Raw genomic sequence first — 14,110 nt, 5'->3', positions numbered from 1 at the left:
CTGGCGTGTGACAGGCATTTTGCTACAGTATGAGGCTCAATACTTTATTGTTTCCTACTAAGTCTGGTGAAAACTAACATGACGAGACGTCGCCGATATTTTCTTATCTACATTAAGTCGAGGCATTATAAAATGCTGCCAGCTACAAATCACTTCCGCGAGACAAGCTGGACTTGTTTATCAGATATTGTCAACACAACACGGAGTTTATGTATATACCCGAGACACTCGGACCTAGAGAATTATGGAACCCACTGGCAGGTTTCTGGTTTCAGGCTTGTACAGTGTCACTGTTATGTATTCGTAACAGCAAAAGGACTATGTGGACTGTCGCCATCTTAGTTACTGTCCTCAATGGGCGACCGGCGCTTAAAGGAGACAGCTGTCAATATGTTCCGCGCTTCTCGGTTCACTACAAATCACAGACAGGCATGTAGCACATCCCTTGTTTCGTTGTTGTACGATGGGCTGTAGAACTGTAATATTTAGATAGTATTGAGGGTTGGCCAACTTTCATAGCAAAAACCATGTGTAAGCCCGTATTTTCATAATGGTAGCTACGCCCCTGACAGAACAGGATCATCACTGATTTCCTGTCAAACTCAAACTGATGTGTGTTGGACAATTCCATTGATACAGTGATAACGCGATGTGTGTTTGTGAACTTTCGGAAAGACTACAAAATTCCGGATACTTCCGGCCATCTTTGAAAACGCGACTCGATGTTTTAGTACTTCCTTAACTTGGTGTACTTACAATTTTAGTCCTAGGATACGCGTCCCTGTCTTCGTTGGGGTACGTTTAACAATAAAGTCAGGGTTAGGGCTAGGGTAAGTAACTTTCCCACGCTCATTCGCTCCCAGAATTCCGTAGTTCACTTTTTTCAAAGACGTATATATTGTTTAATTAGGACAACTTATCCTGTATTTCGAGGCGATACATATTTATATGTTTGAAGTATTCCCTGCGAATAAGTGTACATACATCCCGTTGTCACGTGACCATCTTGTGGTATGAACCCAACAACAACAGGCCTTCCATCCCGTTCTCATGTATGGCCACACACACACTACGCTGCCAAGCGTTGACCACACCAGGGACATTTAGGGTCAAACGACTCTAATCTCCCAGGCAAATAGTGGAAATGGTATCCGTGATGAGGTATCCCCTTCAACTTTCCCCAACGCCATCTCTCCGTCCCGATCATCAAGCCGAACTCTAGTCGTTTACCTACAAATCTTACATATTGAGAAGCGAGAGGTATGTCCGGCCAAAATAAATATTCCCAGATTGACCTATATGTATAAAACGTGACATTCTTGAATGTGCCCTACTTGGGAGAGGGTGTGTAACATGCTAGGCTGTATAAAGTTCATGCACTGCCTCAGTTTGTTTCCTTCTCATTTTTGTAGTGTCTATACTTACCATCCTTGGTACAGGTGTTTGATTGATTGCACTGTGATTAAATGCAATTTGTAAACATTGTGTTATGTGTGACGAATTGCATATGACTTTATCATCTCCAGCTCATGACGAAGGAGTAGACTCTCTAATTAGTTTAAAATTAACCTTCATGGTGAGAAAACAAATTTCTCTTGTGAAATCACAACAACGTTCAGGAATGAAAGATCCACGTCACAACTACGTGCTGTTTTGCTGTGTTGGACATATCATAATGCCACACCAACCTGCTGACCTTGCTATACCGGACATATCATCATGTAACATCAACGTGCAAACCTTGCTATTTTGGACGTATCATCATGTAACATCAACGTGCAAACCTTGCTATACTGCACATATCATCATGTAACACCAACGTGCAGACCTTGCTATTTTGGACATATCATCATGTAACATCAACGTGCAAACCTTGCTATACTGCACATATCATCATGTAACACCAACGTGCAGACCTTGCTATACGGGACATATCATCATGTAACATCAACGTGCAAACCTTGCTATACTGCACATATCATCATGTAACATCAACGTGCAAACCTTGCTATACCGGACATATCATCATGTAACACCAACGTGCAGACCTTGCTATTTTGGACATATCATCATGTAACATCAACGTGCAGACCTTGCTATACGGGACATATCATCATGTAACATCAACGTGCAAACCTTGCTATACTGCACATATCATCATGTAACATCAACGTGCAAACCTTGCTATACCGGACATATCATGTAACATCAACGTCCAAACCTTGCTATACCGGACATATCATCGTGTGACACCAACGTGCAAACTTTACTTTATTGAACAAATCATCATGACAGCACACCGCCCATTGATGTAATATTGGACAAACCATCATGTCACAACGACATTATAAAGGAAATATTTTCATGACATAACAGAAATATAGCGAAAGGTCCTTTATGCTAAGTGAAGGGAGAAATCACAACGATAAAAGAATATGGTTCTGTTTCCGTACAATATCCAACAACAGAGAGTCTCACTTAGCCACTTTTACCGTCAGCTGTGGGGCTTTTGTGGCTTCAAAGATACGTGGACGTAAGGACGGGAGATTGACTTTGAAGGGGACGCTTGTTTCACCCAGTGCCACAATACAATCAATGAAACGTGAGTGTATGTTTACACAGTCCATGAAACTAGATCTTGTCTGTTCACGGTACCCGCCATGAGGAGGGTCATGGCCCTGCTTTAGCCGGAGTCAAGTGCTCTGTGGTTTTCATGTCGGCGACCAAATCTCCGACTTGATGGGACTCAAAGTCAGGGAGAATTTGACACAAAAATGGCACTTGTTAGCGCGATGTGCGGAGACCCTGTTAAACATGAAGCCTTTGTTTCGAGTACGTATATCTTTCCATGAGATCTCTCTCATCCACGGCACGGCACGTCGTGCCCACTGAAAGTGCACCTGGCTCCAAGCCATATCTCCACATGCAGAGAGGGAAGCTTTGCATCTTCTCCTTCTACTTACGAGGATGAAAATACCTCGAATAACGTTCTATATTTAAACTGTAAGGGTTTCAATATGTATTAGGAAGGTTTTACCGGAGACTGGGTTCGCTGACAAGTGTCGACACGCTGCGGATTTTATTTCGAGAATAATACATATATTACACACACACGCACACGCACGCACGCACGCACGCACGCACGCACATACATACATACATACATACATACATACATACATACATACATACATACATACATACATACATACAATATTTTCAAACAGAAATCCTGAAACTGTTTCTAAAATATGGCATGATACTTACAATTTCAAATGAATCCTGTATATTACCTCATAGTGCTTCCATTTGACTATACTGCATATGATAAACTGCTGTAATGTGCATCATTTATGTATCAGATTATTCTGTATTTCTATATATCTGTAGCTACTGTAACATTCATATTTGTAGTTTATAGAACATTGCTACTGTTTCTTGGCGGAATGATACGCAATAAAATACATACTACATACCTAATTCCCCCCCCCCCCACACACACACACACATACATACAGACAGACTTGTGGGGTGGGTGGGGGTGCCTAGAATGACCATACATAGTCTCGAACAAAAATATAGTATTAGCGTCATTTATGTTAAAATAGATTATTGTTTGAATGTATAAAAGCCCGTGAAAAGGCGTCCAGATAAGATCAGATATTTAACTGCTCAAATATTTCTTGTAGAGACAGTGACAACACTCTATAAACTACATGAACAAGATATATAAAGTCCATGAACGGACACATTTTCAACTACACACCAGTTTATTGTGAATTGTCCAGCCATTCAGAAATATCACCTTCAGGAATTTGCACAACGTGTTTCTGGGTTTTTTTCTATGTAGGTCTCCATTCATTACACATCTGTCAGCATCTTGTTGCCTCGTGGATCGCCTCACACGTATCGTGGACAAACGTGGAGGGAGACAGCAGCACCGGATTATGCCCACAATGGCACCCCATGCCGTGGACGTCATGGACCAACATCGTACTGGCATGATAACAAAGGATCACGTATGGATCATTAGTTGTGTGCGGTCGAGTTATTTCCACATTATTGGTTTAGTCTCAGAGTTCATACAGAACAATACAGAGGGTGACATACTATCAGAATTTAGCAAAAAGGTAACAAACATTAGGTTGGAGCTCGCCATGGTTACTTGAAGACGTGTCAGTGTCCAGCTATAATGAGTTATTACTGTCGAGACTCTGTACGCGGGTATGGGCACATGCGCAGGCAGGAAATGATATGTGCCTGAATGCCTATTTCACAATATAAGTACGACGGACTTCGTCTCATATAATTTGCCAACTGATTAGGGCATTCATTTGAGACATAGTACCTAGGAAAAGATGCACACATTCAAAGCGCAACACTAGTTGACACTCCATTCGCTACGGCCACTAAGATATACAAGTAAATCGTCATGCCATCAATCTGCTGGAAAGTTCCATACTTCTGTAGACTATCGCAAAGTCTCTGAATATACAATGTATGTAATATTGATATTAACAAACTAATCCAATTTAACTGAGAACCCAAGGGAGACCAGAGATTCAGCAATTCCAGAACCTGAGGAAATCTAGACTTGCTTTAGTTAAGGATTTAGCATTGCAGAAATCGAATATAGGGAATATAATGTGGTTCAGGGTGTGTGAGACAGACTATAGTTCTGCATGTGGCTGGTTTCCGTCTTTGTTGTGCATGAGTTGGTCCACACACCATCAGACTCGTCCCTTGGACATCAGCCAGGTGATGTCAGTTGCCTATCATGTTTCTGGGAACTTTGGATGTGAATTTTGTGTTTCTGGGAAACTTTGATGTGTCTTTCAGTTCGTGGATAATATAAGGTTCTATTGAACACCAGTTCACAGTGCTGCAAAACATGTTGTATGATGGGGTTGTAACCATGTTCGTGCAAGCTGAAGATAGGACCGGCTCATCACTCACTACAGGTCCAGGAGATCAAGGGCAGACAACCGCCACTGTTGTTTAGGCTTTATCACTGTGTTGATTGACGACGGCTGAAACAAACAATGATTCTCTTGATGATGATGGACAGGCCATCGCTAACCGCTGTCCAGCTGCTATATATGAACATGGCTGTGTACACGACTTGCCTCCTTTCTTGGCTGAACTAAAGCATTCTGTGTTGATCCGTTGGGGTATTTTCTGCTATTTATGAGTAAAAAGCCTTAGTTCAGGGACTGAATGTTAGTGTAATGGTTAGTCATCTAAAAACGTGAAGATTATGGAGCAATTGACGTTGTTTGACTAGTGTTCTACAGTTTGAACAAGTACCTTGCACTTAATGCAGTTACATCGGAGGGCAGAAAACGACCAGCCCCTTAACCAAAGGGGCTAGGTCGAGAGTATCCGGGGTTATCGGATGATGGCTTGTGTGGCTTCCCGCGTAAACAAAAGGATTGACAGAAGGCCTTACAACACGTCGGCTCTAAACTGGAGTCATTACCTGGAATAGGTGTATAGTCACCTTAGGGTCCCTTCCTAATTCATGACTAGGGGGTGTGGGAGTCACTGTTTTATGCTTGACATGCAATTGAGTCACTGACTTTGTTTTTGACAGTAAAATCTGCAGTATGAAAGGATCAGACAGGCCATTCGACAAATAACAGACTGTTTCCATTAGGTCAGCAATGAATGTGACATCATTTCAGTGTTTAACTTGGAGAGGATATTCTTGGAGACAGTGCTCAGTATGAGTCGAAACCAACTGCAACCGGACTTCCGAGGTATAGATCAAACTACAGCATCTACTTGATGTTAACTGCACATACACTCTGATACTTTAATGTTAAACAGGCCCCCAGCCAAACAGTGGTGAAACTATCTTGCATGATTAGATCTGGAGTAAATGTATATTTGGAAACAGCGCCCTGTGTCTGCTTGAAAGCATAGTGTGAGAGCATATGATAGATGGCTAACCTCCAGACATTATAACGACCCCCAGGCAATCACATCTGAAGTTATCCAACAGTTTATAAGCAGTGACCCCTTCCTAGCCTTGGCACTGTACCCTTCACATACTCTTATTTCAAAAGAACCTCCAACAGGACGTGGCAAAGTGGGGGTATACAGTCTATTCTTTAAATTGTGTTGTCTTTATTGCTGTCCTAAGCCTTTTGTGGTGTGTGTATGTAAACTTACACTCCGCCATGATGCAGCTTAATTGTAAAAAAGGCTTTATCCAGGTATTCTAGGTGTTATATACATTGTCGAAGGTATCCGTGGACACCATGGTTATGGCCAGGGGTCAGGTGTAACTGACAACAGCGATAAGAGTCATGTTTTCCTCAGAAGAGTGTCATAGTTTTTGCTCTAAGGCCTTTCACAACGGAATAATGTGCTTTATGTTTATGGGGGCTCCCCTGCCCCACACGCGCAGCGTACCAGCTGTTTCCCCATTTAGATGGCCTCATGAGTTGGGGTCACCAGCGAGTAAATACAATAACAGATCTCGGGAGAAATGTGTCATTCTCTCGCCTGTGAGGTCACACACAAGTGCTTGACCTCTAATATCCAATTATGTCAAATTTAAGGTTATAAAACTCCCCCAAACTGCCCCCAATTACTGCCTGAGCGTAACTGTGACTGTCGGTGTTGTGACAACGTGTTGCGGCCCAGACATCATGGTTACTAGTGCTCATTTACTTCATTGCGTGAGGAATTACCGTCCCGGTGAAGCTGATCCTAGGTCAGGATCTTCCCTAGAGAAAGGAGCTGTTACATTATACAGTCCGATCAATGTAATGGATAGTTTTCTGTCAGAGCAATGATTTGCCTACATTGTTGAATATACAGTCCTCTTGTAACTTGACAGTTCGTCCGTCTTCTTTAACATCAGTTTCGTCTTATACGATTTACCAGACGAAGAGGTTTGACAAATAAGCTTCCTCAGGACAGGTTCGTGAAACACCTGCAGCCTTGATCACGGGGCAGCTTCGGAATGCTGATGTGTCTAAATACTCACTGTGGACATGGGCTGAAGTGGTGTAGACAGTATACTACTCGATACAACGGTAGATTTGCGACTAGTTCCAACGTGCATCGTGTTATCAGGCAATGTATGTAGTATAGATATTATACATGGCGTAATATCCAAGTCTTCCTTTAAAGGCATTAACGAGATCAAATTTCTCTTGAATCTTTTAGATTTAACGACGACAACATGTTGTTTATTGTACAGCGAGTTTGGTTCAAGCATATTTTAGCCTTAGATAACGTGAGGGCATTGGTTCCTTCTATTTGACTGCACACTAATCGTAAATTTCCTTTCAAGACAGATTAAAGTGTTTAGAGTTACTGACACAGGCGAGAACCCAGGACAATGGAACCAAACTGAAGTCTTGTCTACCCATGGTGTAATCTACCCACGGTGTAATCTACCACGGTGTAATCTACCCACGGTGTAATCTACCCATGATGTACAGGGTAATAGCGACATACAGGTGTGCTGTTGCTTCAGCATAAACATTACATACAGAATTAACCTTGTTTGAGTGGTGTGTAAGATGAGCGTGGGGGCAGCATGGTGACAGACAGCTTTCCCCGTATGTTGCTGTCAGAACATTTCAATCACGTGAGAACAACCTGTTGTTTCTTGGCCTGGAGGGTTACAGGTGTTGAATGTGACGTCACTCATCTGCAATTACGTTTGAAGCAGTTAACAACTTACTTCATCGAAACGTAATTTGTACTTTGAAAACATGTTGGCTAAGGCCGACAGTAGAACCCTTGGTGGAGACCCGCAGAGTGCCGAGCTGAACAGATAGTACATGTCTTCTGATATTTACAAAGTTAACATATTTCATACAAGTGTATAAGAGTTGGCAACTTCAGATAAATCGTTAGCCTTTCTTTGATCGTTTGTATTCGATTTTATCATGATGAATTTATCAAGAGTTTTGTTTTTTCTGTGAGATCATTTTCAGTTGAGAGATGTTAGTGCAATCATTCCACGGTGGGTGGAGCAGGTGACGTAGATAACTGCCTCTTGGAACAATAGTTCATGTAAATCATGGCTAACAGTTCGGGGGTAGGGGGTAGGGGATGGTATGGAAGGGGAAGCTAACGCGAGAGACATGTTGGATACATGCTGTATCGTCCTCATCGTAGCCTGTATCCCAAAGTCAGGGCGTCTATGCAGTGTTGATAAGTAACAGCATCACATCTTACTTGGCGTGTGGATGGCTCGCATTAATGTATCATCATCCTGGAACTACGATGCCATCAAGGCAACACCGTCGATAAACTTACAACCGTCTTTTGAACATTTCTCCATGAAGTCTTTTCATGGTTTGTTTTGTGTAGATATGTCGACGGTTAGGTTATAAAGTGACGATAAACAGTCATTTACAAATGTGTAGAAAGTCGGGCTCAGATCCGTTAACGTGGGTGGCCTGGCATGGCTGCCGCGTCCGGATTATCAAACATCGACGACAGCGCACAACTGTACATTAACTTCAACCCTTCTAAACACAGAAACGTACGTGATCCCATCTGACGCAAACTGTATTTGTTTGGATAACACAGAGTATTTATACCTACAGATTTCTCAAAAGGTTTCTTCCCCATATCTCTTCCTGTTTTAACACAGGAGCATTGTGTGCCTGGACAGCCAAGGTGTAGTGAAATTTCCAGTCGGTTAATTAAGTTAGATATGGGCTCAGAATGGTTGCCTCCATAGCATGTTCTGTCATACGGAGTGTGAGATGATAGATCACATCATTGGTTGGCTTATGTCATTCAGGTAATAGGCAGCCTTTTTGATCGACCTTTTTCGAACGGCCTTCTGGAAAAGAGCACTTTATTAACACACTGCCATGAGGTGACCCCTGATGTACTGTGCGTGGTCGAGCCACGAACTAGTGAATACTTTCAATATCAGAATATCTCGGAAATCCGTTGCTATGGACAGACTGTGTTCCCTTATCTCCCGTAAGTCAGTGAAGTAATAGTGGAAATGTTTATTACCAGACAAGTATCAATACTATGTATCTACGTTATCGAGGTTTTCACATTCACTGAAGGTAATGGTTGGTGTGATCAATATATAAGGCTAAGTGTAACTCACAGGACGTATTATAGATGCCGTCGCCAGTTTGTAAGTAGCCGAGAGATTTAGCTGAGAGGACGCTTATCTTTAATATTGTTTATATACGCAACACAAAACAACTAGCCAATTCACGCAAAACTACCCAGAAATAAACATGCTTTAGGTAAATTTATTGCTGAGTGTGATTGGACCAGGGCATCTACAATAACGAACCTACAATAACGAGCGTTATTCTGCCAGGTCCACACGTGGTATGAAATTCCGCGATAATGGCTCAATTTGTTGTTCTGTTGTGTGTAACACACGCTAGTCGTGGTTCCTCATTGTTTAATAGTTCGTCGAAAGGAAGTGATCTGGCACGGGCAATCTGTTTGAATTAACCTTTCCCCTTGAATAGAAGATTACTTGTGTGTTGTTTCTCTAAGACCGTGGCCCCTGGGTAGAGGATTTAGTGTCCACTGGGATATCTAATGACAGACATACTACTTGAATTTGGTCGACTTCAACTTTTAAACATTTATCTATAACAGCACCGACGTCCTGTTTCAGGGGTAATGAATACGTGTTACTAAAATTAAAAGTCCTGATGTATTTTTTAAGTCTTTCACTGGCGCGTTGTGACATTTCTCCTGACAAGTGACAATATCGTCAGTGGTACATCCATGTCACTTACATCTGTTGTATATATGGTGCACATCCGATACACAAGAGGGTGGTAAGATCGTGCCGTGTTTACAGGCAAAGTGCCTGCGTGTAAATTATTTTAAATCAAGGTATGGTACTTTGTTCAGAGTATTACAATTTGGTGCAGTAAATTGCAAAGCATGTATTCCCTGCCTCCGGGACGCCCCCACGCTTCAAGAGCCTACAAATAAGGACGCAAAAGTGTGTGACAAGAACACGGCATGTATAGTGATATCTGCCACGTGCCTCCCAGCTACATGTGGGGTGCAACCGCATACAGTACTGCCAACAAGATGTCTGACCATTCCCCTTCTGTGAGTACCCATACTGTCATTAACATGTGTGATCATTCCCCATCTGTGAGTACAAGTGCTGTCATCAAGATGTCTTATTAATGTAGCGGCCACAAAATTTCCGAGTCCCTTGATGGGATTCGAACGACGGACCATCCGATCCCAAGTCAAGCGCCTTGTCCACATGACCAAAGAGGTTAACCCCGTCAGCAAGCTGACAAGGTCAGGATGTCATCTGGGAGATGACTACACGCCCTGCTACATTAATCTCCATCCGTCGCTGCCCATCTGTGAGTACCCATACTTAGTCCTAGGCCAAATGCTAGAAAAGTCCCTATCTTTTAGGATCTCTAAGCAGCAGTAGATGCCTTATTCAGTAATTGGTATGACACCTCCCACCCTCCAAAAATTCTTGTTGATGTGGAACTAGCTACAGGAGGTATCAGGTTACTAAAAACTAACTGGGTTCAGTCCACTGTTGAAACAGTGTCCACATGTTCATAAACAAACTGCTTGGGAATTGATCACATTGTCTAATGTGTGGTGACAAGCACTGGTGTTCAACATGGTCAAGATATGCAGTATGGGTGATAAGGCTGGGTGTATCATATTGCCTGATTTTCATGATATCTCTACATTTGGCCCAGGATACTGCCATTAAGATGTCGGATCAGTTCCCATCTGTGAGTACGAATACTGCCATCAAGATGTCTGATCCCTCCCCATCTGTGAGTACCCGTGCTGTCATCAATATGTCTGATCACTCCCCATCTGTGAGTACCCGTACAGCCACCATGCCCGCTCTCATGTAAAGTCCATGTACTTTGAGTCTGCTGTCAGCTCCATTCAAGTATGCACACAGACAGGTGCAGTGTGTCTGGGGAACCGTTCAGGTTGGAGTTCTGCGCAAGGGGACACATGTGTTTATACGACTGGGAAACACATACGCGCTGACACATCATTGGCGTGCCTCAACTCATATCAGTTAACATTCGGACCATGCAAGTCAAAGCAGGTTTGTTTAGAAGAAATAACTGATGTTCGCTCAAACTACACTAAACTACTACTAATTTTTTGTTGTTGTAGATTTAATTAATCAAGTAGTTTTAAGCACTAAACTTTGAACTGTGATATTACTCAGAGATGTCACTGAAACTATAATTAAGAGGTCACTGGACCAAAGTCACTTCGGAATAGCTGTCAGAGTCAGAGTCACTAAATATACACACATTTAGCCACGCTTTAAAAGCTCAGACACGTGATCCGTGTAGTCAATCTCACCCAATGTTTGGCTGATGAGGTCTTGCTTGAGGGATCGTAGTCGTGCGTCGATTGTGCGATATTTCTCCGTCACCGGTAGTGTGTAGGAACTTGTCACCAACATCAGTCAAAGCCACTGTCTTGTCTTGGGAAGACCAGGCAGGGTTTTCTGGCCTTGACGGTAGAGGATTGGCACTGTATCATGGTGCTTTCTTAAGTTGGCTATCTCGTCGTCGTAAATCTTAGGGATCGGCGTTGACTCAGTCTTCGCTATGTGAATCAGCTTGGATTTGAATGCATCAACTTCAAAGATGAATACAGGATCCGAATGGTTGTGGGCGTTTTCTGCTGTCAGGAGTCGATCTTGACATGTCACGATGTAAGATAAACACGTTGATGCTACACACTTCCAGAAGGTCTTCTCTCCCCTCTGACGATTAAGGCGAAACTTGTTCTTGTTGAAATATAGATGTCTTCCCCCACGGACGCTCTCTATGAACTTAACTCTAGCTTGTACATATGCCATTTTTCATGCATGGGTGATGAAACTTTAATGACACCATACTTATACACCCAATGCACAAAAAACAACGAATTGGTGTACTCCTGCAGTGTTTTCATAGTAAAAGAGTAGATAATAATATGATAACAATACCATTCTCAGCGTACCTAGCGCTAATTTCCGTCTGTATACATGTGTTTTTATAATGTATTTAAGTTCAAATTAAACTGAGCAATGATAAGTAAATCTTATCATCTCATGCCTTCTCTCAGCCGAGTGTTGAGATTAAGATCACCTTTCATTGTAAAATGTGTTTTAATTGTTAGGAGTTTATTTTTCTCGGTGTTTGATTTAATGAATGTGTCTACTTCGCGGCGTATACTCCATTTTAGAAGCGTCTACATAGCGGCACCCTATTCATTTCCGCGTTATCTACTTCGCGGCGTATACTCCATTTTAGAAGCGTCTACATAGCGGCACCCTATTCATTTCCGCGTTATCTACTTCGCGGCGTATACTCCATTTTAGAAGCGTCTACATAGCGGCACCCTATTCATTTCCGCGTTATCTACTTCGCGGCGTATACTCCATTTTAGAAGCGTCTACATAGCGGCACCCTATTCATTTCCGCGTTATCTACTTCGCGGAACTTGGGCAATTTGATTTATGTACTTCCCGGTACGACCCCTGCCAAAACTTCTACAGACTGAAACAACAAAATGCATGGTCCAGCTCACAGCTAATCCCCTGACCCTTTCCCCACTGCACTGAATGGACTATTCCGACTAGTTGATCAAGTTGAATAAAAGTACATGAGGTACACGATGATTATTGACATAAAGATATTATAAATAAACATGTAATATATCAATATTCAAAAATACATGGTATTGATTTCATAAAATATTGTTCTATTGTCATTAGGCAAGTTTTAGGAGGTGGCCGACAGCATCTAGAAATTCCAGTGGTGTTTTCTGCCTGGTGAGTAGCTTGTCCTTCAGTCTCAAAAGTCGATTCTCTGTCTCCCTGTAGATACGTTTTCTTGTGGGTGGGGCTGCTCCATATTCAAGTTGAGCAATCTTTGCCTTGTCTGCTGCCTCAATCTTCTTAATCACTTCAGTGAATCTGAAGATATTCGGATGGCGATGGGGCAAGGTCTGGTTGAGTCTGCTGTGGAATCCCTCTAAGTTGTTGTTGGTGCGGGGTCCGACTGTCAGGGGATGATTCCAAAGTTGGATGGGAAATCTGGCGTCATCGTCGACCCACGTGGAGACAATGTAATCGTTGAAGGCAGTAGCTTGAGGCACATCTGGGGCAGACTCCATGGCATCAACCCAAGTGTCCTGGACGACATCTACGGGGAGAAGGGCAAGGCCGGCAGCTCTTCTGATCCATGTCTGTACAGCGGGGTTTTCCTTGTACTGAACGGCCAGTCCGAGGTCCTGAGTCTTGCGCCAAATGGCCCGGCAATAGTGAAAGAAGTAGCTCTTCACTTCGATACCAGGAAACTTTCTACTGCACGGATGGCACTTATCTCTAAGTCAGTTTGAATACGGGCGGGTGCTAGGGGGCGATTCAGCTTTTGCTACACTTCAGTCTTGAAAGGTCTGAACAGTCTAGTGTAAGTTGTGGACTGGCGGTCAGGGAGAGGGGCAAACACTGGCTGATAACTCCAGACCTGGCATGAATGATATACAACTGGCTCCAAAGTTCAGGGCAAGAGGTGAATGTTCCGTCCATATACAGGGTTTCAGCTGACTGAAGGGCCTTGAGCTGCTGCTTTGTTGCTCACTTGTTGTCCAGGCACCATTGAGATCAACCTCGGATCTTGTCTGTGGAAGTGCTGGGATGTTCTTTCTTCTATGTCTGTACGGGGCACTGCTCATGGAGGGGAAAGATGGCAGGAATCGAACATCATCTTGTCTGGCAACCTCGTCATTGTATAGGGATGACATTGGGATAGTCTTTTCTCTGGCTGTCTTTCTTAAGTTGCTGACAAAGCGTATCTTCGTGCTGTCTTCTGGAGCATGGTTGTGGTCCGTGACATTCCTAACAAAATCACCCGACGTTGATAATCTTCCATTGAATAATGACTTCACACACTTCCAGTGTATACAAGTTTGTCGGACAGCATTCTTGTTGTAGACATAACCGTCTAGCAAGACTTGTGGGGTTCCTTTCTGTGAGGCTACAAACTCTATTTTTCTTATGCCAGCCATTTTGCATATTCCTCCTACAGGTTGACATAGGTTATGTACTACAGTTTTGATCTCTTATGAAGTGAGAAGA

General features: G+C 42.8%; 2 protein-coding genes across 4 annotated transcripts in view; one reads left to right on the top strand and one right to left on the bottom strand.

Moving 5' to 3' along the window:
* Positions 1–14,110, top strand: part of LOC137278170 (protein madd-4-like) — a 41,979-nt gene that overhangs the window by 8,593 nt on the left and 19,276 nt on the right. The window lies entirely within an intron of this gene.
* Positions 12,742–14,040, bottom strand: LOC137277235 (uncharacterized). The gene is made up of 2 exons (XM_067808899.1): positions 13,844–14,040; positions 12,742–13,102 (listed from the first exon to the last, which is right to left on the bottom strand). Exons 1-2 carry the CDS (start codon positions 14,038–14,040, stop codon positions 12,742–12,744), a joined length of 558 nt encoding a protein of 185 aa, XP_067665000.1.

The sequence above is a fragment of the Haliotis asinina genome, chromosome 3 (genome assembly GCF_037392515.1).
Source record: "Haliotis asinina isolate JCU_RB_2024 chromosome 3, JCU_Hal_asi_v2, whole genome shotgun sequence".
Classification (NCBI taxonomy): Eukaryota; Metazoa; Mollusca; class Gastropoda; order Lepetellida; family Haliotidae; genus Haliotis; species Haliotis asinina.
The sequence above is the reverse complement of the archived record's forward strand: the minus strand, read 5'-3'. Positions and strand labels throughout refer to the sequence as shown.

Excerpts from the sequence above, each read along its gene's own strand:
- LOC137277235 (XM_067808899.1), bottom strand. The coding sequence starts at position 14,040 with ATGGCTGGCATAAGAAAAATAGAGTTTGTAGCCTCACAGAAAGGAACC. Across the intron at positions 13,103-13,843 it reads ACGGACCACAACCATGCTCC|TTACATTGTCTCCACGTGGG; the intron begins AGAAGACAGCAC and ends TGCCTTCAACGA.